This window comes from Balaenoptera physalus (assembly GCF_965194825.1).
Source record: "Balaenoptera physalus genome assembly, chromosome: 7".
Classification (NCBI taxonomy): domain Eukaryota; kingdom Metazoa; phylum Chordata; class Mammalia; order Artiodactyla; family Balaenopteridae; genus Balaenoptera; species Balaenoptera physalus.
In genome coordinates, this window is record NC_138886.1 from 34,971,274 (window position 1) to 34,993,580 (window position 22,307).

Sequence of the window (22,307 nt, forward strand, 5' to 3'; positions counted from 1 at the left end):
CTAGGGGGGGGGGTGTGGAACCTAGAGGGGTTTTTTTAGGGGAAGATGCATCCAGAAGGTCAGGTTGTCACCAAGTCACAGAGGACCTCAAGCACCAGAGTGAGTTCTCCGTCCCAGGGAAGTAGGAGCCAGCAAGAGTTTCTGAGCCCAGAGACCTGTGCTTTAGAGGCCCTTTGGCATTTTGGAACCTGATCTCTCTGGCCAGCCCTGAATGATAAACAGGAAGGAGCCGGATCCTGAAGGAACAGATTTACTTCATCTAAGCAAACATTCACTAAACACCATCTCTATGCCCAGCACTACAGTCAGTTTAGGGACAGACAAGAGATTGGAGAGGAAAAAGAGGCCTAAAATAAATCCCAGGCGCTGCTCCTGCAGAACACCCGGGCTGACTGGGGAAGAGTGGCTGGGAGCCCACTGAGCTACAAGAGAAGGGCCAAGTGCCGTGAGCGCCCAGGAGGAAGGTAGTTCTCAGCAGGTGGGATCAGGGGAGGCTTTGTGGAAGGGGGACTTTTGTGCCAGACCTTCGAAGCTTCTAGACTTCATACAGGTGGTGGTCATTTCAAAGACTAAATGAGTGAGGCACAGCTCCTGCCTGGCCAGCCCTGCTCCTTAGCTCTGAGACCCTGGAGGAGTTATTCCTCCTCTCCTCCGGGCCCCCACTCCCTTGCCCACAGGGTGGCAGGGTTGTCGTGAGGGTTAGAGCTCGCGTGGGCGCCTGGAAATGCCGTCTTCTGTCATTGACAATGACCCAACTTCAAGGCTGATTGGTATAAAATCTATAATACATGTAGGAAGGGGACCACCAGCAGCAGAGGCTAATCTGCAAGGAGGAAGGGCCTCCCGGAAGATCTGAGCTGGGTCTTAAAGAATAAGATGTGTCATTAGACCAGAGCTTTTGGAAGGACATTTGGGACATCACGAAGGACCACCTCACCCGCCTGGGAGACAGGCTGCTAGAGCTGTCAACCGGGCCACTTCTCCCACTGCCACCAGGATACTGGTCCCCATCATCACACCAAAGGCAAAAGGGCTCCAGAGACCTGTCCCTGCCCGTCTGAGTCTCCCCTCCCTCCCTCAGAACTCTGACTTCTGTTTGTAATTGCCTATAGGTGGAATTAATTAGATACTGTCATTCTAACAACTCACAGGGGTGGCATATTTTTTCTCTAAATGCAGATATTCTTTTGAGGGCTGTGTCTTCCTTTATCTTTTGCAGAAAATCGCTAAATTAAAAGAGTTGTCTTTTTAAATTGCAGATTAAAGAGAAGCTTAATTAGAAGGAATGAAAGCAGTTGTGTTTGGAGCTCTTGTTCTTAACTTTTTTTTTTCTTGTGCTGCTGAATCACTTGGAGTTTGTATATTTTTATTTTAGGTGGAATGATTTGCCTAATTAAGCCTGTCATTCATCACCACCTGTTCCCTCTAAAATGTATGGCTATATTATTAAGCTTGCAAGCGAATGTATGAATTAATTCAGTGGGGATTTACAGTGTTGACTGGGACATTATTAGGTTTTATCCAATTTATCTGGTATGAAAACCGATATTTTTCCCCAGTACAGTGAAACAGCAGCTCATTAAGTTTCTTCATTCAGTCATTCTTTGAACACCTGTTATGTTGTGGGCATGCTCTAGGCATGGGGGGTAGGGGCAAATATGGTGTAGCCCCTGCCCTTGAGGGGCTCATGAGGAGCCAAACAAGGAAACTGGCAATTAGGGTACCATAGGCTGAGATCAAGGGGAGTCTGGGAAGGAGGTGAGGCCAGGGAAGGCTTCCTGGAAGAGGTGACCCCTGAAGAGCAAGTGGATTCAGTCAGGTGGGCAGTGGGGAGGGGAGGGTGTCCTGGTAATACAGGCAGAGAGCACGGCCTGGAAAGGGACCTGGTGAGATCTGAGACGAGACAGGTTGCCAGGTCGTTGGTCGTGAGAGCTTGGGTTCCTTCCATGATCGGTGTCCCATGCTCCATGCCTCTCTTTTCACCTTCTGTGCCAGGAGGTGTGTCGTGGGATTGTATACTGGGAGAGAGCCCCCAATTCTGATTTTAGCCGGTGGAACACCCAGGTTGTCAGAGGTGAAAGTGCCTTACAATTCATCTGGTTTCTCCCTCTCCTCCGCCTGTGGCAAAACTAAGCCTAGAACCTCATCTCCCACCTAGCCCCTTCCCCGACCCCCACTCCTCTGCCCACTCCGGCACTGTTCACCCCCAGGGGCCAGAGGCCTGAACTGCCTCCTCTCCATTCCCGACACCAGAAAGTTAGCAGAGGGGAGGCTTCGTGGGAAAGTACACACTGGCCCTGTGCTCCCTGCCCCCATCCCCTGCTGTGCCCCGATCTCCGTCTCAGTGTGGCATCACACAGGGGTCTTCCCTGACTCGCCCCACACGTAATCAAGTCCTGTTGGAGTCGCCTCCCACATCCCTCTCATCACTGAGGGATTCAGGCTTCCCTAACTGGTCTCTCTGCCTCCAGGGTTGCCCCCAAACCCACCCTCCATCAGCAGTCAGAGACGTCTCTAAAGCCCAATACGAAGAATGGCATTCCTTCATTCAACCCATCGTAGGATCAAGTCTCAGCTCTTTAGAAGGGTGACCAGGCCCTCACCTGTCTACCCGATCCCAGTGCTCACCGCTGCCCAAGGTCACCCATCCAGGACTCTGCAAGTTAGGGGGCTCAGGTCAGAACCTGCTTCACCTCTTCCTCACGCCCCCTCCCAGAACATATACCCCATTTGACTGGTTGCCATGAGAGCTGGTGTGGTTCAGTGGGAGCCCTGGTGGGGGAGCTGGGCTCCTGGGAAGCCAGGGAAGGGCCCGTGGTGACATGTGTGCCAGGGCCCCAGCTCTGAGCTTCACCCCCTATCACCACTGTGAAAGCCCAGCTCATCAGCCAAATGGAAGAGCCCATTCTGACACACAACCCCAGGACGTATTCCCTACAAGGGCCTTGAGGTCATTGCCATCTTGCTGTCTGTCCCTGTGGTTGGACACAGAACAGACCCGTAGCTGGAGAGGAGGGCAGGAGCCTCCAGCCAGTCCTCGCTCTGCCCCTACTCCACACTGCCTGTCCTGGCGTCACAGGCTGTGGGTGTCTGGAGGTTGGAGCTTGGCCTCCATCCTGCTTTCTCACGGAGCTTAGAGTTTTCTGTGAGTCTTCTTCACCTGGGCGATGCCAGCCCCATCCTCCAGGCCAAAAGCCTGTAAGTGACCTTGATCTTCTGTCTCACTCTCACTCCAGTCTGAAGACACAGACCAGTCCTGTGCCTCTGCCGGAATCTGGTTTCTCACGGTCACTTCCACCCACCTCTCCCATGCCAGCCCATCCTGCAGGAGCTTCTTCACTGCTCGGCCTTGCTCCCCTTCCATCTTGCTCTCTTTTTAATTCACAATTTTTTTTTTAAGTAGGTTCACAGCAAAATTGAGACGAAAGTACGGAGAGTTCCCATATACCCGCGTCCTCCATCCCTTGTCAGTCCAGCAATCCTGTTAAAAAGTGCCAGGTCAAAAGCCTTCCCCGCCGTCAGAACATCAGAATGGCTCTTCATTTCTCTCAGGATAAAACCGAAGTTCTTCCCAAGGCCTCCAAAGCCCCACCACCTGGCCCTGCTCCCTCCCACTCCCCTCAGCCTCAAACCCCGCCCCCACCCCCGCCCCCCCAATCCCTCCAGTTGCCCTGGGCTGTGTTGTTTCTCTGTCACCCTTGGCCTGTTCCTAAATTCAGGCCCTTGAATTTGCTCTTCCTTCTCCCTGGAATGTCCTTCCCCCAGATGTCCATGTGGGTCGGCCCTCCTTTCCTCCAGTCATTTATTCAGATGCCATCCTTCAAGAGGCCTGCCCTGTCCTGCTTTTGTTTTCTCCAGAGCACTTAGCACCAGCTGGTGTGCTGTGGATCTGACTCATTTCACTTGTCGTCTCTCTCTCCTCACTTGGACCCTGAGCTCCAGAGACAGAGATTTCTGTTTTGCTCACTGCTGTTTCCCCAGCCCTGAACTGTGCCTGGCACATGTGAATGAGAGTCTAGGGTGGACAGCCTGCTGGACCCCACTGCAATCATGAGAGTGATCACATACACATGGGTCCCACCTGTTTAGGGCCTTCCATTGGCAGGAACCTCCTCGCCCCTTCCCTCTGTCTTCTGTAGTGATTAACAGAGAAGAGTGTCTTGGAGGGATGGAAATGCTTCGCAGTCCTGATGGATGATCTTGCTCCGTGCCTGAGACACACAGCAGGTTCATACACAGTCCTCCGCCCCCGTGGACAGCACATCACCACTGTCAGGGCAGGGGTTTCCCAGCACCTTCTGTGAATGTGAGGTTGATTGCCGTGCGGCTGGAGTTGGAGGACAGCTGGCCACATCCACGCTTGCTGGTTGGGGGGAGATTTTATACCATTGTGTGTCCATGGGCCTGCACCTTGATGTGGCCTTGGGAACATCATTCCGCAGGCCCTGGCCCAGCTTGCTAAGCGCACTATGTATGCTGGGCCCATAGGATGTAGTCCCTCATGTCATCTCCACAGCAGCCTGGTAAGGTAGGGAATGGGGCCTCAGAGAGTTGAGCAGCTTAGCCAAGGCACACAGCCGGTCACTGGCCAGCTTAGGAGGGGGGACTCAAGTCAGTTTGGAAGCTTCTGTGAAGTGCTTAGTACTGTGTCCACACTGAGCAGACATGATAATAAAAATAATAAAATAAATCATAATAAAAGAAAATATTTATAATAGCGTTGACTGAGCACAGACTGCACGCCAGGCGCTCTGCTAAGATGGCTGTACATCACCTGGCAGAATCCTCACAACAATCCCATGAGGTGGGTACGGTCGTTATCCCTACTTTTCAGATGAGGAAATTGAAGCCCAGAGAGATAACTTGCAAGGTGGACTAGCCAGTCTCCAGGAACACGTCTGGCAACTCCAGTTTTAGCTCAGTCTTTTCTGCTTTGTGGGGTGTCTCCAGGGTCCTGCCCTCAAGAGGCATCCTCCCCAGCCCGTGGAGTGAACAACACTCCCACAGGTCCAGGGCGGGAGGAAGGCACACTGGAGGACCCATTCCGCTGTGCCGGGCACTGCTCCAGCCTCCCCTGGGTGCTGGGTCCAGGACAAGGAGCAGACTTGGGTGATGCAACATGACCCTCGATTAGAACTCTCTAGGGTTGTCCTAGGAGAAAGGGGGCAGATGTGGCCCGTGCCACCCCAGGTGGGATGGGAGAATGGGAGGAGGAGAGGAGCCACTTTGAGACAGGTTTTTGGCAGAAAATGAGGAGGAACTGTCTAGGGGACTGTGCCCCCTCTGGGAGTGCCGTGTCCCCTTTGATGGAGGTTGCAGGAGAGTTCCTTTGGGGATAAGGCTGAGCTCAGTGGCCTCTGGGGATTCAACCAGCCTCTCGAATGCACCATCTGTTTTTGATGGCACATGCTTGTCCCGTTTTAGGAAGCCCACGTCTTTTGAGCCATGTTTGTTCGTTGCCTGGAACTCTTCTGCCTGCAAGTTGTAAAGCCCCAGGGAAAGCCATCAACCGTGACCCCACTATGTGCCACTCCTTGAGCTGAGCTCTGGGTAACCAGGTAACCGTGCTCTTTCTCTCTCTCCCCCACAGCCCAGTTTAACGGCAGTGAGAAACGGCAGTCATCCCCCTCGCCTTCCCGGGACCGGCGGCGCCAGCTTCGAGCTCCCGGAGGGGGCTTCAAGCCCATCAAACATGGGAGCCCTGAGTTCTGTGGGATTCTGGGAGAGAGAGTGGATCCTGCTGTCCCACTGGAGAAGCAAATGTAAGTTCTTAGGGAGCAAAGCCCAGTCTCAGCCGCCAGTTCATGGAGTCACTGTGGAGGCTCATAGAAGGTCAAGGCCACTGTCAAGTCTGTCCGATTGGGATTAGAGTGCGTGTCTCCTGATCTCTGGCCCTGTACTTCCTCTCTCCACACTGTATCGCCTGCCTTCCTTTGGTTGGCTAGTAGGAAGTTCTGTGAAATCGTCCACATGGTGCACCCCTCACTCTTATATGCTCCTTTCTAATTTCATCATCCAGCAAATGAGTTTTTGAAAAGCTGAATGTATACTAAATCTTGCTGCCTAATTGTATATTAGATTTATTTTTGTAGCTGTAGTGATGGTTTTGCCCCACATCTGCTTGATATTAATTGGGCAAGACCTGGACACTCTTGATTAGGGTTTTCCCCAGAGATTTCCCAGCTTTAATCAGCATCCAAGTCCCATCCCTGCTGCCCCTTTCCCTCCCTGCTTCTCCCCAACACTGCTGGTCAGTGTTTACTGCCCCTCCCCTTGACCGTGATGATCATCTCCCTTCTCTGCTGGGGTGTCAGGTCCCTGCTCTGCTCTGAAACTTTCAGTGGCTCCCCATCACCGCCAGGATAAAGTCCCATATCCCATCTGCCACTCACTCTGTGAGTTGCCCCCAGACTGCTCTTTCAGTTTCTCATCATTCCACATACCTACTCTAGAGTGAGCTTCTCCAGGAACTTAATAAAACACGTCCTGGATCCTGCGCTGGCACCATCAGGTGTATCATCCTCTTAACAAGCGAATGTGGGATAAATGGGGTTATCATCTTATTGCAAAATGAGAAAATCGGGGCTCTAAGAGATGTGGAGCCTTGGCTAGGATCTCATGGCTCAGAGTGCAGAGGTAGGATTCGAACTCCATGACTCAACCCTACACTCTCCCCTCACTTTCCTCTCATATACACTTCTCCCTCACCCTTAGCACATGGCCGGCACAGAATAGGCACTCAGTAAGGCCAAGAGATTAGCTGAACCAAGCCGGTTCCTTACGAGACTTTATTGTGTGTGTTATGTACTATGTTAGTCTCCGCCCAGGGGATTCTGGTCTCACCCGGCCGGCAGTGCATCCCTCACAGGAAATGCTCCCTTGCTGAGCAGGATGCAGAGTTTTCCGAATGATGTCATGTGCTCCTGTGCCCCTTTTTAAGCGTGTGCTGCAGGCTCCTTTGTGACAGCCCTGCGCCTGCTATACCAAGCACATTGGAGGTGGGGTGCGCTCCCAGCGGGTGTTGTGTTAATCACTTCTCACAGCCACACAGATTGGGTGGCAGGTTTTGCTTATTTCTGATTAAACTGTGAGCTTTTTAATCAACAAACAAAATATGATCCAGAGATCCCTGGGAGTTGGGAGCTATTCAGCATGCATCCTGACCCAGGTCTGCCTGGGTCAGTCTCAGCAGCCAGTTCATGGAGTCACTGTTGAGGCTCATAGAAGGTCAAGGCCACTGTCAAGTCTGTCCAATTGGGATTAGAGTGCGCATCTCCTGATTCCTGGCCCTGTGCTTCCTCTCTCCACACTGTATCACTGCCTGGGGTCAGCGGCCCAGCCTACCCTCTTCCCACCCCCAGATGGAACTTCATGGGCCCCTTGAGGGCAGTTCTGCCTTTCCTTTCCCGTTCCCACCCAACAAGGCCCTCGGCCAAGTCCAGAGTCATGACTGGCTTTTCCCATCCCCCCTCATCTCATCTCTCTGGGATTATTCTGGCCTGGTGGAGACCCTGCCTCATTACCCGAGAGATGGGCTTAAATAACATCCCACTTCCAGCGGAGCCTGAGGACCCAGGTTCACTGTATCCCCCACCTGGACTGGTGTTGCCTCAGAGATTAGGGGGCCCCTTCAAGCCCCAACTTCTCTCCACCCTAGCACAGAGGAGAGGGAACATGGGGACACTGAGCGGTGTGCCCCAGTCTTAGAGGGTTATTGAGGGTGGACAGTCACACATCTGCCCGGGTACCCCTACCACTTGCTTGCTCTCCTGGGACGGTGGAAAGGCTACTCAGGTACTCAGGGCAACTGCTCCCGGCCTTCTTCAGGCAGCCCACCGCCCCCTCCGTCCTGCGTCATTATTATCATCAGCATATAAACATGTGCCAGTTATGAACTTCTTAAAGCAAATAAAGAAGTAATCCTGACTGGACATCCCCCTCTGGCTCTAACCCCTGTTGGGAACATAAGCTCCATGAGGGCAGGAACTTGCCTAGGTCACCACTGCTCAGTGCCTAGAACAGTGCCTGGCACATAGTAGGTGCTCAGTAAATAGCTAGCTGTCCACTCAATGGACAAAGTCCCCAAAGAGGGACTTTGGGAACTTTTCCCCACGTTTGTCAGCACGTCCTCTCTCCCTTCCATCACCTGCCACTCTCTCACCCACCACAATCTGCTTCCCTTTTCTGCCCGGGTCACCAGGTGACCTCCTCTGACCTCTGTGGCAGCCAGCACAGTAGACAGCTCCCTCCTTCGGAGACAGTCTCTGCTCCTGGTTTTGGTCCTGCCTCCCCCGCGGGATCCTTGCCTCAACCTGAGCTGAAGGTTAGACTGTCCGAGGCTCAGTTTCCAGCTACATGCTCTCCCTGGGTAGTCTCAGGATGCTGGTGGTGATTCACCAGTGCACTTCCCCAGCCCACACCTCTCCCAGAACTCCCAACTCCTACGTCCAGCTGCCTTCGTGGAATCTTCACTTGGCTGACGAATGGGCATCTTGAATTTAACACGTTCAAAACTGGACTCCTGATCTTCTCCTGGACACCCTCTCCTCCCCAACTTACCCACCTCCACAAACGGCATCACATCTACCTAGTTGCCCAAGCCACAACCCTGGAGTCATCTTGATTCCTTTGTTTGCATTATACCAGCATCTAGTACATTACTAAGTTCTGCCAATTTTCCATCCAGAACACAGCCCGAATCCATCCATCTTCTTATCTCAGATCCTCCCATCTGGACCACTGCAGAAGCCTCCTCTCTTGTCGCCTGCTTCATTTCCCCTCTGGCCGCTCTTCAGGGAAGCCTGGCTTACCTTTTGTAAGATCATCCAGAGCAAGTATCTCTTAAGCATCTCTGTTTAAAACTCTCATTGCCCTCCCTATGCTTAGAATAAAATCAGACTTCTTCCCTTGGCCCACAAGGCCTCAGGGAACTGGACCCTGCCTTCCTCTCCATCCTCATCCTGTACCACTCACCACACTCAGTGCTGGACCATTCTTGCTGCCTTTCTGCTCCGTGAACACCCCAAGCTCATTCCTACTTCTGGACCTTTGCATTTGCTGGTTCCTCTGCAGAGAACGTGTTTTCTTTGGCTCTTTACATGATCGACTCATTCTCACAGTGCAGATTCTCAGGTCTAACGCCATCTCCTTGGGGTCCTCCCCTGTCCATTCATTCCATAGTAGGCACCTCGCCTGCCCCAGTCACTGCCTTCTCACAAACGCAGTATTCCTACATAGCACTTGTCACTATCTGACATTGTTTCCTGAATCTATTTGTTGATTCTCCATCTCCCTGCATTAGTCCTGTGAGATTAAGGGTGTAGTAAGTGGTGAGAAAATATTGGATGAGCTCATGGATATTGGTTGGACTGGATGGCTATGGTTGAGTCTTCTTAATCCCTATGGTTCCGGCCTGAGTGGCCAGCTCTGCAAAGTCCAGCACATCCCCAAGATGGCCTGCTGCCTGGAATCTCTTTTCAGTCCAGACAAAGCCTCCTCGGGCGCAGGGGTTGGTCCCCAGCCGTGCCCCCGAACCCCAAGGACCACCCAGGCCCATCCTGTCTCCTGGTGGCCATCCTCCTGCTGACAGTCTGGCCAGTGGCTGCCCTCTCCCCATCCTCCAATCTAGTGTCCTTTGCCCCATCTCTCCCAAACTCCTGGTTCTCCTTTGATCCTCGACCCTGAGTCCCCTGCCTTTCTCTCCGTGTGGAGTGACTGGAGCAGCGGGGGAAGGAACCAGCAGCTTATCCTGTTTACCCACCAGGGATTACCCTTAATGAGGATCCAGAGCCCCCGGAGGCCTGTCTGCCCTTAGTGCCACTTGTCCTGTGTTCAGGGGGCGGATGCGGACAGCACTTCCCTGGAGACCACATCTAGGCCTTCCCTGAGGCTCTGCTTCAAATAGCTGAAACTTGTTTTCTGAATAAAACAACGTTTTGTCAGCTCACTGGGGCTGTGTTACACAGGTGAAATTTCCCAGGAAAGCAACCATGGCAAAACTGTTAGCTCTTATTTCTAAAGTTAGCTCCATCCTTGTCTAACCTCTTCTCTCAAACACAGTCATGTATCCTTTCTTAAGCATATCCTGAGCCTTCACATCTCTGGGAGTGTGAGCAGTCACCTCCTGGGCGAACAGTGACTCAGTCACATGCTCATTGGATGGGGATACTCACATCATACTCACTCTCCAGTCCTTGCTTTCCTAGAGCTGGTTGGGGTTTTTTTAGGTTATAATTATGTCGTCCCCACTGCTGCTAACTGTTCAGAACACTGCCTTATAAATGGCAGAAAGTGCAGAGAAAGGCAGTGCGACACTTTTCTCCAAGCAGAATGTCTGTACCAGAACTCTCACGGGTACTGTTCACAGGGCACTCCTGGGCAGGTCCAGGAGGCAGCCTCCCCCATACACCTGGGAGCTTAAAATGCAGTCTGCGCGGCGAGCAGCAGCCTGAAATAATGATAGTTGGGGAAGTGACCCTTAGCCGTCAACAAGTTCAGTCTCTTTCAGCTGATGCTCGTAGCTGCCATTTGTGGAAACTCACCCCATTGCAGGCTGTGCACCAGCCCTTCAATGCATCATCCCATTTAATCCTCACAACCCCAAAACAAGGGTGGAGTGATCCTAACTTGATAGGGAACCGAGGTGTACCCAGGTTCAGCCACTTGCCCCAGACTGCCCGGCTGGCCAGTGGCAGAGCTGCATCTGTGACTCAGCGGCCAAAGTGTGATCCATCCTTGACCATCCAGCACCTCTGGTTCTCCTCCTGACCCCATCTCTGGCCACCTTCCCACTGACCCAGCCCCTCAGAGACTGTAACGTAAACAGAGGCCCGTTCTGAGTACACCCACTGACCGGCATCTTAGGGTCCTCACTCTGCCACTGAAATGTTACCTTCAGCTTTTTCAGTCTTGAAAATCAACGTTCCCCTTTTGTTCTGCAGTCAAGCATCTGCCACTGCACCCCTCCCTTCTGATTCTGCCACTCACCACATGCTGTCCGGAAGCAGTGACACTGGGATTTCCACGTGCCCGGTCGATGCCAGATGCACTTGGCAGGAGCACTGGTGTGACCCCCCCCACCCCAACTGCCTGCTCTCCTGAGTGATGAGCACCGCCCACTAGTCCCACAGATGTCACAGAGCCAGCACGTGTCCTTCCTGTCAGCGCCCTCTGACGGCTTCTGTGTCACTCAGATGGAGAAAGCCAGAGTTCCTGCATTGCCTTGCACGCAAGGCCCCCGACCCAGCCCTGCCGCGTGGCCTCTTCGGCCTCAGCACCCACCCCACCGCCTTGCCTCACTCCAGCCACGCTGGCCTCCTTGCTGTTTCCGAAACATGGCAGGCACTCCTGCCTTTGCTGCCCTTCCTTCTGCCAGATACGCTCTTCTCCAGCTGCTGTCCTTCGTGGCTTCCTCCCTCACCTCCTTCAGGTTCACGCTGAAATGTCACTCTCTGCAGAAGGCTTCCCTGGCAGCTGCTTAAAATAGCAGTCCCTCCCGCCAGCTCCAAGCCAGGCGACCCTGCTTCGTTTCCTCCATAGCCTCCACACTAGACCGTAAGCTTCATGGCGAGGAGATCGCAGGTCTGCTCACTGTTCTCTCCCCAGGACCTGCATGCGGCAGGCATTCGGTCAATGTCTAGTGAATGACTGAACACACGGATACACACATGTGCACAGGCACACGCACACACACAAACGCACGTGCACTGCCTCGTGACAAGGAGGCCCGGGATGCCGACAGCTGCCCTCAGAGAGGCTGAGCCTCCTTGGGGAGGAGCGGATTTCAGGGTGTCAGCTGTGGGGGGTCTGTCCCTGCTGGGTTCTGACCCCGTCTCTTCTCCGCAGATGGTATCATGGAGCCATCAGCAGAGGAGATGCGGAGAACCTGCTGCGACTCTGCAAGGAGTGTAGCTACCTTGTCCGGAACAGCCAGACCAGCAGGCACGACTACTCCCTCTCCCTGAAGTGAGTACACCTTGGCCACTTCCTGGGCCCTTGGCAGCCTCCAGCGATGCGCGGCCTGGCCCCAGTGTCTGGGGCAGGAAGACCCGCCAGTGTCCCCCAAGGAAACTTGCCAGCATGAGTTATTTCAAGCCTCGCTTTTCCAATTGATCTTATTCTCCTGGGATACAGAGGAGTTTTTATGTGCTCTGTTTCTGCCCCCCACAAAGAGGCGGGGCATTCTCCTAGAATTTATATTAAATATCCAAGAATAGCTTTCACATCTACGGTGAGCCAGGGACTATAGAAGCACTTAGCATGCCTCATCCCTCTCTCAAACCTCACACAGCACTTTGATGAGAAACATCTTGTCCCCATTTTGCAGATGAGGAAACTAAGGCTGAGAGAGGGGCCATGGCTGGCCCAAGGGGCAGGGCCAGTACTCAAGGCCGGGTGTTTGACTCCCCACTGTTCCTGCCGCCGCCGTGAGAACCACCCTTTCCTTATGTTCTAGGTTGCTGTTTGGGAAAGTTTCACTTTTAGGTGTCGCACAAAGGTTGTGAGGAACACTGGGAAGAGCCAGGAAGAATCTTGCTGGCGTTATCACCTGTCAGGTCTTTCTGGATACGAGGCCATTGCTTTCAGGATAGGTGGCCCTGCCATAAGAAAGGATTTTTTGATTGAGGGCTTCATCATTCAGTGCTGTTACTGGATGGAACCCAATGGATTGTCTGAAACCCATTTTACAGACAGGAAAACTGAGGCCTGGAGAGAGGAGGGATTTAAAGAATTAGTGACAGAACTGGGGTATAAACCCAGGCCCTTCAGCCAGCACAGACCACCAGGAGTGGTGCAGCCCTCTGCCTGCTTCCTTTCTGCTCTACTCGCCATTGTTCAAGGCCATGTGATGGAGAGAGGGCCTGCTGGGATGCAGCTGTCAGGAGAGCCCTGTGCAGGCCGGGTTGTGTAGTCAGTAGGGTCAGTGCAGCCAAGGAGAGAGAGATTGGCCTGTGTTCTCTGCTCAGGACTGACCCCACCTGAGAGGGACAGTGACAAACTGCAGAGCAGAGCCTGGGCAGGAAGCAGAGGCATTGGAAGTCCTCCTGGAGAAGGGAGGGTGTGTGGAGACGTGGGGGAACCACAGATCTCTCAAGGACATCAGGGCAGAAGTGGTAGATGGGAGAGTTATGGGCAGGCAGATTCTAGGTCAGTGAGAGGCACAGTTCTCTAACAGAGCCAATCAGGAATCAGACTGATCCAAAGCTGCCTCAAGAAGTAGCAAGCATCTCATCACTGGGGGTGTGCAACCAGGAGCTGGACAACCGCCTTGCCAGGGAGGACGTGGAGGGGATGTCTAAGCAGCTGGGAGGTCCACTCAGGACAAACGGCACGTGCATGCTTCATCGTCCACCATCAGGCCTGACAGCTTAAAGAATCAGGCCAGTTATCGCAGCCCAGGAAAATTCAATACACTAAACCCTGGCTGGGCTGGAGGCGGCCAAAGCCAGAGGGCCACGGTGGGGAACAGGTGCATACTGCTGGCTGTGCTGCCCAGGGCCAGGGGCTCTTCAGCTCCCCACTGCTCCATGCAGCCCCCTCCCTCCCTTACTGTTCGAGGTAACCTAGCAACCCAGGTGCCCATGAATGATGCTTACATATCTTCACCTTCCCACCTCAAGGTGAATTGTGCCTTTCTGGACTGCAAGAAGTAAAAGAAGCAGGTGACATCAGAGATGGGACTCCTGTGTCACCACCCTTCCCTGCTGACCCAGACAGCCTGCCCACGCCCTGGGCTTCCTCACTCTCATCACGCTGGCAATCTCTGAGTTCCTCAGTGGATCTCATTCTTCCTGGAATCCTGTTGTCTGGGACCAGGCCAGAGGCGTCTTCCCAAGAGGGCTGATTGAATGCACAGAGAAAAGGGTGGGGCTCCCCATGCCAGGCCCAGTCATTCACCATGAGGGCCAGGGCCCCATCGCGCTTCTGTTTATTCCCTGGGCGCGTGCTGGGCCCCTGCACTGGGCAGGCCTGGCTGGACACTGGGGCCCCTGGTGACCCCACCACAGCCCTGCCTGCAAGGAAGAAACAGCCTCCCAAGTTCCCGGGATGTGTCGGGGCTGAGGCGCCAGCATGGGAGCACACAAGGAATCTCGAGCCAGTGGCAGGAGTACTCATGCCAGCAGTGCCTGCGTGGTCCATTCCTCAGTGCCCTGAGCCCATGCCCTCCGTTAGACAAACAGGCCCAAATGCCAGCTCACAGATGGGTCTTCAGAAGAGTGTTTCTGTCAAAGTCCTAAGAGCATAATTCCCTTTTCGTTCCTGGTTTGCTCCCTTCCCTAGACTGTAGGACCACTCTTGAGATGGAGAGCGCCTTGATTCTCTTCTGCTCTGTGACAGGCTTATAGTCCAGGGGCCGGGCTTGCCCACTCGCTGGCCTTGTGGCCTTGGCAGCCACATCACCTTTCTGAGCCTGTGTCCTCATCTGTGCATGAGAGGTGACGCTGCTCTCCTTACATAGATGCTTTTCAGTGTCTCTGGCTCTCGGGAGTTCCCCTGCCTGTGGGCTCAGCCACCCATTGTCCTTGGAGTGCTGTGGCCGGATCCCCTGCACCTCCCAGGCGAGGGGAGGAGGCGGAGGAGACTGAGGGCGCAGCCCAGGGGCCTGCGCTGGGATCTCAGATCAGAGCACTCTGCCATCAGGCCCAGGTTTGTCTTCCTGGACCCGTCCTGTCAGTTCTCATTATCAGGAAGTGCAATTTGGATGACTGATCTCTGCCCATGGGTGCTGGAGGTGGAGGGTTTAGTTTTGTGTGCTTGTCAGGAGCCATTAGCTCCCAAACGCCAGAGGGGTGGTCTTACCTGGTCAGCTTTCTCTTGAAGAAGGCCAGAAGTGGGGAGGAGGGCTAGGCCATCCGTGGCTGTCCAGGGCAGCCCGCTAAGCGGAGGTGGGCTTGTTTTCCAGAGCAGCCTCAGTTCCCAGTGACCAGTCAGGCTGCCGGCCAGGGAGTGACACCTGGCATTCATCACCTCAACCACAAATGGAACTGCCCTGGTACTGAATGTCGTGGCTGCTTGGGGCAAGTGCCAGCTTTGCCAGCCACCATGGAGGTCCAGGGACTCTCACATCCCGAAGCCTGCCTGGTGGGGGTAGGGTGGGAAGTGGCATTATCAGGAGTGAGGTGCAAATTTACATTGGAATTCCAGCTATGTTATCATGTGAGCCTTGGGTCATGCTATGAGGGTATTCTAGGGTGGAGGAAAGTGTTTGGGGGAGTCTGGCCCCAGAGTACAGGGCCCTCCACCCCTCCCATCCTTCCCTCGGCAGATATTTATCAGAGCCCTCGGTACCAGGCACTAGGCTGGGCAGCAGAGGGAGCAGAGGTGAGGACAGACCAGCCCAGGCTGCAGAGCTCCCAGTCTGGGCCTTGTTGCTTGCAGGTCTGCACAGAGGCCCTTGGGGGCCGGAGCTGGTGCTGGAGTGAGAGGGTCTGGAGAAGCTGCTGCGCAGAGGTACACTTGAGCCTTAAAGAAAGGGTAGGCGTTCCCCAGGCAGGGACAGTTGGTGGGCATCTCAGGTGGAGGGGACAGGCCAGGCAAAGCCTTGGAGATGCAGAAGAGCCTGGGCAGGACTTGTGCCCTGCAGAGGAGCTGAGACTCAGTTCTTAGTGACGGGGCCACTGAAGTGCCCACTCTCAGGCACCCGCCTGTATGCTTAAACCCCACTTCCACCCTGCAAATCCACAGCACTTCACGATTTAGAAAGCCTGCGCGTTCGCCTCGGGACAGCCCCACGGGGTGGCCAGGGCAGAGATCACCATCCTCGTTCTCACCTTAGGGTAGAGGAAGCTGACCGACCAGCCGAGACTGGAGTGGAGGCAGAGGACTCCCACCCAGCCCAGTGTCTCCCCACCCCCTCCCAAGCACTCCTTTCACCAGCCAGAAGGTCATCGGTGTCGAACCTGAAGCGACCGTAGAGGCCTGCCTGGTCCAGTCCCTTTGCTTCATGGCTGGGGAGACTGAGACCCAGAGGGGATTTGTGACTGACCAGCTCCCCAGCTGGCAGTTGACCACACTGACAAGAGAGATGGCGACTGCTTCCCACTGTGGGGACCAGACAGATCCCTGGACCAGCCTAAGCTGCCACCCACCTGCCCCTTCACCAAAAACCCCCTGCACCCGTGGCAATCCAAGACGGCGCCTGCCTTCCTCACCTCCTCGCATCCAAGTCCCCTCCATGGCGGACACCCCCACCCGTGAAGCAGTCTTGCAGAGGTCCTGCCTCATGGCTTTTGAACACTGCCCTCATCCCCTCCTTCTGCAGAACTCTCCCTCTTCCCCACTCCAGCCTGACCTGACAGGGCGTCAGACCCTTGGCGCCCTCTCAGCCATCAGCACACACGTTGGCCCCAGCACCAACCATTGACCCCTGCTACACTCACTCTAGCCTCGGGGAAGCGAAAGGTTGAGCTTTTAGAAGTTGGCAAGAAAACATCACCCTCTAACACAGTTTACTGTTCGGAAAGGCAAACAGTGGGGGAAAGGGATGAAAAATCTCATTAAAATTGTTCTTTAGGCACTTTGGACTATGAATGACTCTTTGCAAGTTCTAGTTTCATGAGTTTTTGCAAAGGAATCTGGACAAGATGCGGGAAACAGGACTCCAAAGACCAGAGGGTTTGCCGCTGAGGGCCGGGGAGGCAGGGAGAACGCCAGGGCCTCCTCGTACACCGGGCAGGCTCTGCCTGCTCTGGGTGCCCCCCCGGGATGGAGGCAGACAGAGTGGCCCTCCTGAGGCCTCAGCAGGGATGCCCCTGCTCCTTTGACAAGGGCCCAGCCCTGTTCTCTTTAAGCACTGAGAGCCCCAACTCCAGTGGGGGACATGGCCCCAGGGAGCCCTCACGAAGGGGCCTTCAGCTTTCAAATCCCCAAAGGCAAACTGCACAGCATCCTTGCAAATGCGTAGCCCAGATTCTGACCTCAGGAGACATTTCTGGGGTCTGACCTTTTTCCATCAGGGTACCACTCAGCCCTGATCACTCAGGAGCTTTCCTCAGCCCATAAACTCTGCCTCTTCAGTGTCTTGTTATTTAGTGGGCTCCAGTCTCCAGGAATTCATAGCCCAAGCGGGGAAGAAGTGGTATTTACACGGGTAACTCAAGATACTCATAGAACGTGTTTAAGGCTCCCCAAGGCAGAAAGTGCTCAGGGCTGTGAAAGAGGGAAGGAACCAGAAGAGGGGGTATTTGAAGGCTGGGCAGATCTTAGACCTGTGGACAGGGTAGAGAGGGCAGCCAGGCAGAGGGAATGGCACAGAGGCAGGAAGTGCAGAGCTTGTGTAAGAACAACAGATAACATTGATGGGAGCCAAGGAGAGGGGTGGCCCTAGTCATCAGGCTGAGGAACTGGGGACTCTAACCTGTAGGGCAGGGAGCGTTCCTGAAGGTTTTGAGCAGCGTCGCAGTCATGTCCCCAGAGCTGGATTCTAGAACCATTCATGAACCAGGGTGTCAAATGGAACACTACTCTGCCTCCGTCTCCCCGACGTGTCCACAGACATGCCACCCGAGCTAGCACAGTCCAAGAGGTGGGCAGCACGTGGGCACGCGTCCCAAGGGGAGATCCAGGGCAGCCCTTTTAAAGATGTAGAGAGAAAAGCATGGGCTCTGCAGCCAGAGATACCTGGGTTCGAATCCTAGCTCCATCTCTTACCTGCTGTGTGGTTCTCGGCCAATGACTTTACCTCCCTGATCATCACCTAGAAAGCCATGTAGGCCACTCTCATGAAGTTGTTGTAATAATTAACGCAGCTCAGCAGGTATATGCCAGTCTCCGCTCCTCCCAGCTTTCCCGGAGCCTTTAGAAATTGCCGTGGAGGCAGCAAGGTGGACAGGACTGCACCAGGTCAAGCGCCCTCGGGGTGCAGCTGGGCTATATCTACTTCTGGATGACACGGGCGAGTGTCTTCCCCCATTCCATAGAAAGAGGGTCTGGCATTTGATTCGTAAATTTGCTTCCAGGTCCAAGACTCTACGGTCAGGACAAGGTGTCTTTCTGCTCAGTCCTAAGGATGGTGGGAAGGCCCCACCTCCTTCTCCAGGTGGGAAGGAGGGGGCGGGACAAGAAAATGCCTCCTGCTCTGATTGCTAAACGAGGCCCGTCAGGTTCCTGCTTGGAGCTGGGGGTTTGTGCTGACTGCTGGGCAGCCAGTCTTCACCCAACAGATGCTTCCTGGGAGGGTGGTGAGTGTAGCGGGGCCAGAGGAGCTGATGGGCTGCGTTCCAGGGGCGCTGGGGGCACATTTCTGTTAGAGTTGTTTTTCTTTCTTCTCTCCCCTGGTTGATTTATATAGTAGAGGAGAGAGTTTTCAAACAGTAGGCATGTCTGGGTCTAGGCAGGCGGGCCAGTGATTAATCTTAGTTTGTTGCTGCTGACAGCCAGGAGCAAGAAATAATAAAGGTTTGTGGGGCGGGGAGGGGCGGGGGATGAGGAAAGGCTGCTCGCCCTTCGATCATCGGCAGGGAGCACGGACTTCATTTCCCTCTGCCGTCTGAGCACCCCTTGTCGGGTCGACATCTGAGGCTCCAGCCTCTTAGCTCCATGGGGGCTGCTCCCATGGCCAAGCCCCCAGACCACAGTAGAGCCTCCCCGGCCATTGTTGGGTTCCCTGCCTAGCATGACCTCCTGCTGCAGGATGTAGGACTCCATCACCACCACTTGCTCTCCTCCCCAGCCTTCCCCCTGAGGGCAAAGCTTCAAGAAAGGCAGGTGTGTGCCGCCCGGGGCACTGCCCAGCTCTGCTGACCAGGGCCCTGGGTTCCTGGCTGTCTGCTCCTGTGACTCTGCACCTCTCTGAGCTGCCAGGTGGGTGTGAGGGCTGGAGGAGGGGGAGTACAGAAGAAAGAGAGGTGGGGGTCAGGCAGACCGGCACAGGGGTAGCTGACTGACTCCAGGCAGACAGTGATGGCAGGAAGGGGTGGAGTGAGGAGGGGTTTTGACGTGGGCCTTGGGAAGTGAGGAGGGTTGAGGCGGCTGGGGATGGGAAGGGTAAGGAGCTACCCCTTCTGAGGAAACAGCAGCCCAGGAGGAGAGAAGCTGCCTACTTTCCAATCCACAGTTTTCAATATATCCCATCACTAACTCCTCCCCATCTCCCCAGGATAGAGGCAGCTCTGTGCAGCAGAAGACATGGGCTCTGGATCAGTCTGGATTGGGCTCTTGAACCCCAGCTCTACCACTTACTAGCAGGATGGTCTTGGACAAAGGGACTTAACATCTCTGAGCCTCAATTTCCTCATCTATAAAATGGGTTTTACATCTCTGAGCCTCAATTTCCTCATCTATAAAGTGGGTTTTACAGAGGTATTCCTGAAGAGATGATATACGTGAAGTGGTTGCCATGTGCCTAGCAGGCATTAAGTGAGTGGTAGCCCACTGTCTTTGTTACAGACTTTGGAGAGCCATGGGTTATTGAGGAAAGAGCTTGGTGTGGTCCAGAGCCTTGAGAATTGTCTGGATCTGTCCATGCCCGCATCTACTCCCCTTTATGGTGGTGGGATTTTAGAATTTATGCAGGCTGCAACTTGAGAAAATCCTGCATTGTTATGACTGAGACTCAAATCACAGGGCTAGAGTCAAATCCAGGCTGCCCTTGTTCTGGCTGTGTGACCTTGGGTAAGTCACTTAACCTCTCTGATCTCCCAGTTCTTGATCAGTACCTGAAGATGATGACCACTTCAACAGGCATTCCTTTCTGTCCCCCTCACTGTCCTGCTGACCCTGTATCTCTCCCTCCACATCTTCAGACATTATGAGTCGATTACAAGAACCAGAACCTGGTCCAGGACAGTAGCTCTCATACATTAAGTACACTTGAGCAGAAATCTTGGGATTTAGGGAACAGAAAGAGACCTTTTACATCACCTGGCCCAATGCCCTATACAGGTGGAGAAACTGAGACCAGAGAGAGGAAGAAGCTTGTTTGCCTCCCGGCTTCCCATCCAGGCCCTGTTTTCTGGCAGCATTTGAATCGGCCTGAGACAAAGGGCAGGCAGGGGAGAGGGGCCCTCTGCGTCTTTGCTCTCACTACACAGAGGATTTCACATCCTTTCAGGACTGATGGAGGGAAAATGAACTTTCTGCTCAATTAGTGTGCAACGCGTTTTCTTCTTCTAAAAGGTTTAAAGGAAATGGTGCAATTAGGAGCTCTTCAAACGCCCCGTGCAGGAGACTAAATGAAAACAGTGAACTTCAGAGATAGAGGTTTTCAGAAACCCCGTCTGACCGTGGAGGTGTCTGGAAGGCAGATGGGGGTGAAGGACTGGCTGCTGAGGAGGCTGCAGCAGTTCATCGAAGGACTAGGGCAGTGGGAGTAGAACAGAGGCCGTGTCCTGGTAGAATTGAAGAGGGTGAGAAAGAGCGAGAAGTCAGGGGCCTCATCCAGATTTCTGAACAGCCGGGTGAGTGGTGGCACCACCAGCTGCAACATGGACCTGGAATGGTTTTGAAAAACCCAGGAAACTCGTCCTAACTCAGCTGCCCAAAACCAGAGGCAAGGGGTGCCCGCACTCACACTGCCAACCCATTGTCCAGAGCACCCACCAGCCTGGCAGTGCCCAGCATGCCTGCTGATGGGCTAGGTTTTCCCTTCCTGACTTGCTGCATCTCCCCTTCCAGCCAAGCACACGGCATTGCCCTTTGCTCCCCTGAGAGCTCCCTGGTCCCCTCCAGAGTCAGAGCCACCCTGATTACATTTCCAGCTGGTTTTTAATTATCTCGTATCAGCTCCCATAAATCTCCCCGTAAGGCTTGCCTGCCATGGGAGGCGTTCCAACTGTTGCCAGGAAGCCTCTCATGCCCTGGGACAGCTTCCCTTCTGAGGCACTGGGTGGTCTCTTCAAATGAGAAAAATATTTCTTTCCAATCACATTTCTAACATCTTGGTAATAGGACTTATTTAATAATATTTTTGTAAAAGCCATCTGGGAATGGCTTGACTGGGAGGGCATGTGGGGTGCTGCAAGGACAGGCCATAGTGACAGATACAGACCTTGTATCTGCCATCAGCAGATACAGCAACATGGAGAAAGATGCAGTCAGGGACCAGAGGACCAGGGCCTGAATCCCAGTGTTTCCACCAGCCATGAGGGTCACCCAGCGAGTTATTTCATGTCTCTGAGCCTCAGCCCTGAGGCTCAGGGACACAGCGGAAGGGAAAGCTCTTAGTAAACCCTGAGTGTCTGTATGAATGCAGGTGGTGTTATTTACAGAGCCTTGTGCTTTCCCCGGGGGAGTACTGGGGGGGTCTTACTTTGCTAACAGCTAGGTAAATAACTCAAAGGGCCCCAGGAGGAAATGCGATCAGCCCCCACCTAGAGGCATTTGGCGGGGCTTGAAGCAACCAGCTTCATTCAGTAAAATCCCAAGGTTTCCTGTTCCCCATACCTTCAGGCCCTTGCAGCCAGAAGGGTCTTGAATCATCCAGGTCAAGACCCTGGCTTTCGGATGAGAGAAACAGGCACAGGAAGGGAAAAGGACCTTCCCAAGGTCCCGCAGCTAGTTGCTGGCGGAGCCCAGATGTCTCGACTCCCATCCCAGGTTTATTACCCTTCTGAGCCCATAACACTATATTTTCTTTCCCATTTTCTCCATAAACGTTCGTGGTATTTGCGGCAGATTTATAAAATCGGATGTCAGATTTTATAGCTCTCGTCTTTGCTCCCACAGTTCAAATGCTAAAGCTATAAAAATGATGTTTTGCTGTGTATGAGTGTGGGTGTGTCACACTCACACGTGCACACACTTCCATTTTGTGCCTCGAACCTGCCCTTTTCTGAACGAAATTGGGTCATTTGTAGAGACGTGGATGGATCTAGAGACTATCATACAGAGTGAAGTAAGTCAGAAAGAGAAAAACAAATATCGTATATTAATGCGTATATGTGGAACCTAGAAAAATGGTACAGATGAACCGGTTTGCAGGGCAGAAATAGAGACACAGATGTAGAGAACAAACGTATGGACACCAAGGGGGGAAAGTGGCAGGGGGGGGCGGTGGTGGTAGGATGAATTGGGAGATTGGGATTGACATATATACACTGATATGTATAAAATAGATAACTAATAAGAGCCCGCTGTATAAAAAAATAAATTAAATAAAATTCAAAAAAAACCCTGCCCTTTTCCGGGCAGCCCTCCACCAGTGAGCAGCCGCCATCCTCCTTCCAGCTGAGGGTGCTTTCTGCCACTTTTAATACCTTTTTTTTTTTAAGGATTGCTTCACCTAGGGGGAATATCAGAAACAATTGGTTTTGGCAAAGCTGGCTTATTAGAAATGCTTTAATTAGAACTTTTTTTTTTTTTCTATTTTC

The 22,307-nt window shown here is 53.6% G+C and overlaps 1 protein-coding gene and 1 long non-coding RNA gene across 11 annotated transcripts in view; one reads left to right on the forward strand and one right to left on the reverse strand.

The window, feature by feature from the left end:
• Positions 1-22,307, forward strand: part of SHB (SH2 domain containing adaptor protein B) — a 148,289-nt gene that overhangs the window by 98,368 nt on the left and 27,614 nt on the right. For 2 of the 10 annotated variants that reach the window (XM_082468684.1, XM_082468683.1), the window contains 4 exons: positions 5,591-5,762; positions 11,845-11,964; positions 15,379-15,450; positions 15,776-16,516. In XM_082468684.1, coding sequence (XP_082324810.1) covers positions 5,591-5,762; positions 11,845-11,964; positions 15,379-15,450; positions 15,776-15,914 — 503 coding nt within the window. In that variant the 3' untranslated portion in view covers positions 15,915-16,516. The other 8 variants (XM_082468686.1, XM_082468685.1, XM_082468691.1 and 5 more) reach the window with 7 other exon arrangements.
• Positions 1-22,307, reverse strand: part of LOC309663979 — a 141,282-nt gene that overhangs the window by 14,859 nt on the left and 104,116 nt on the right. The gene's annotated exons all lie outside the window — the stretch shown is intronic.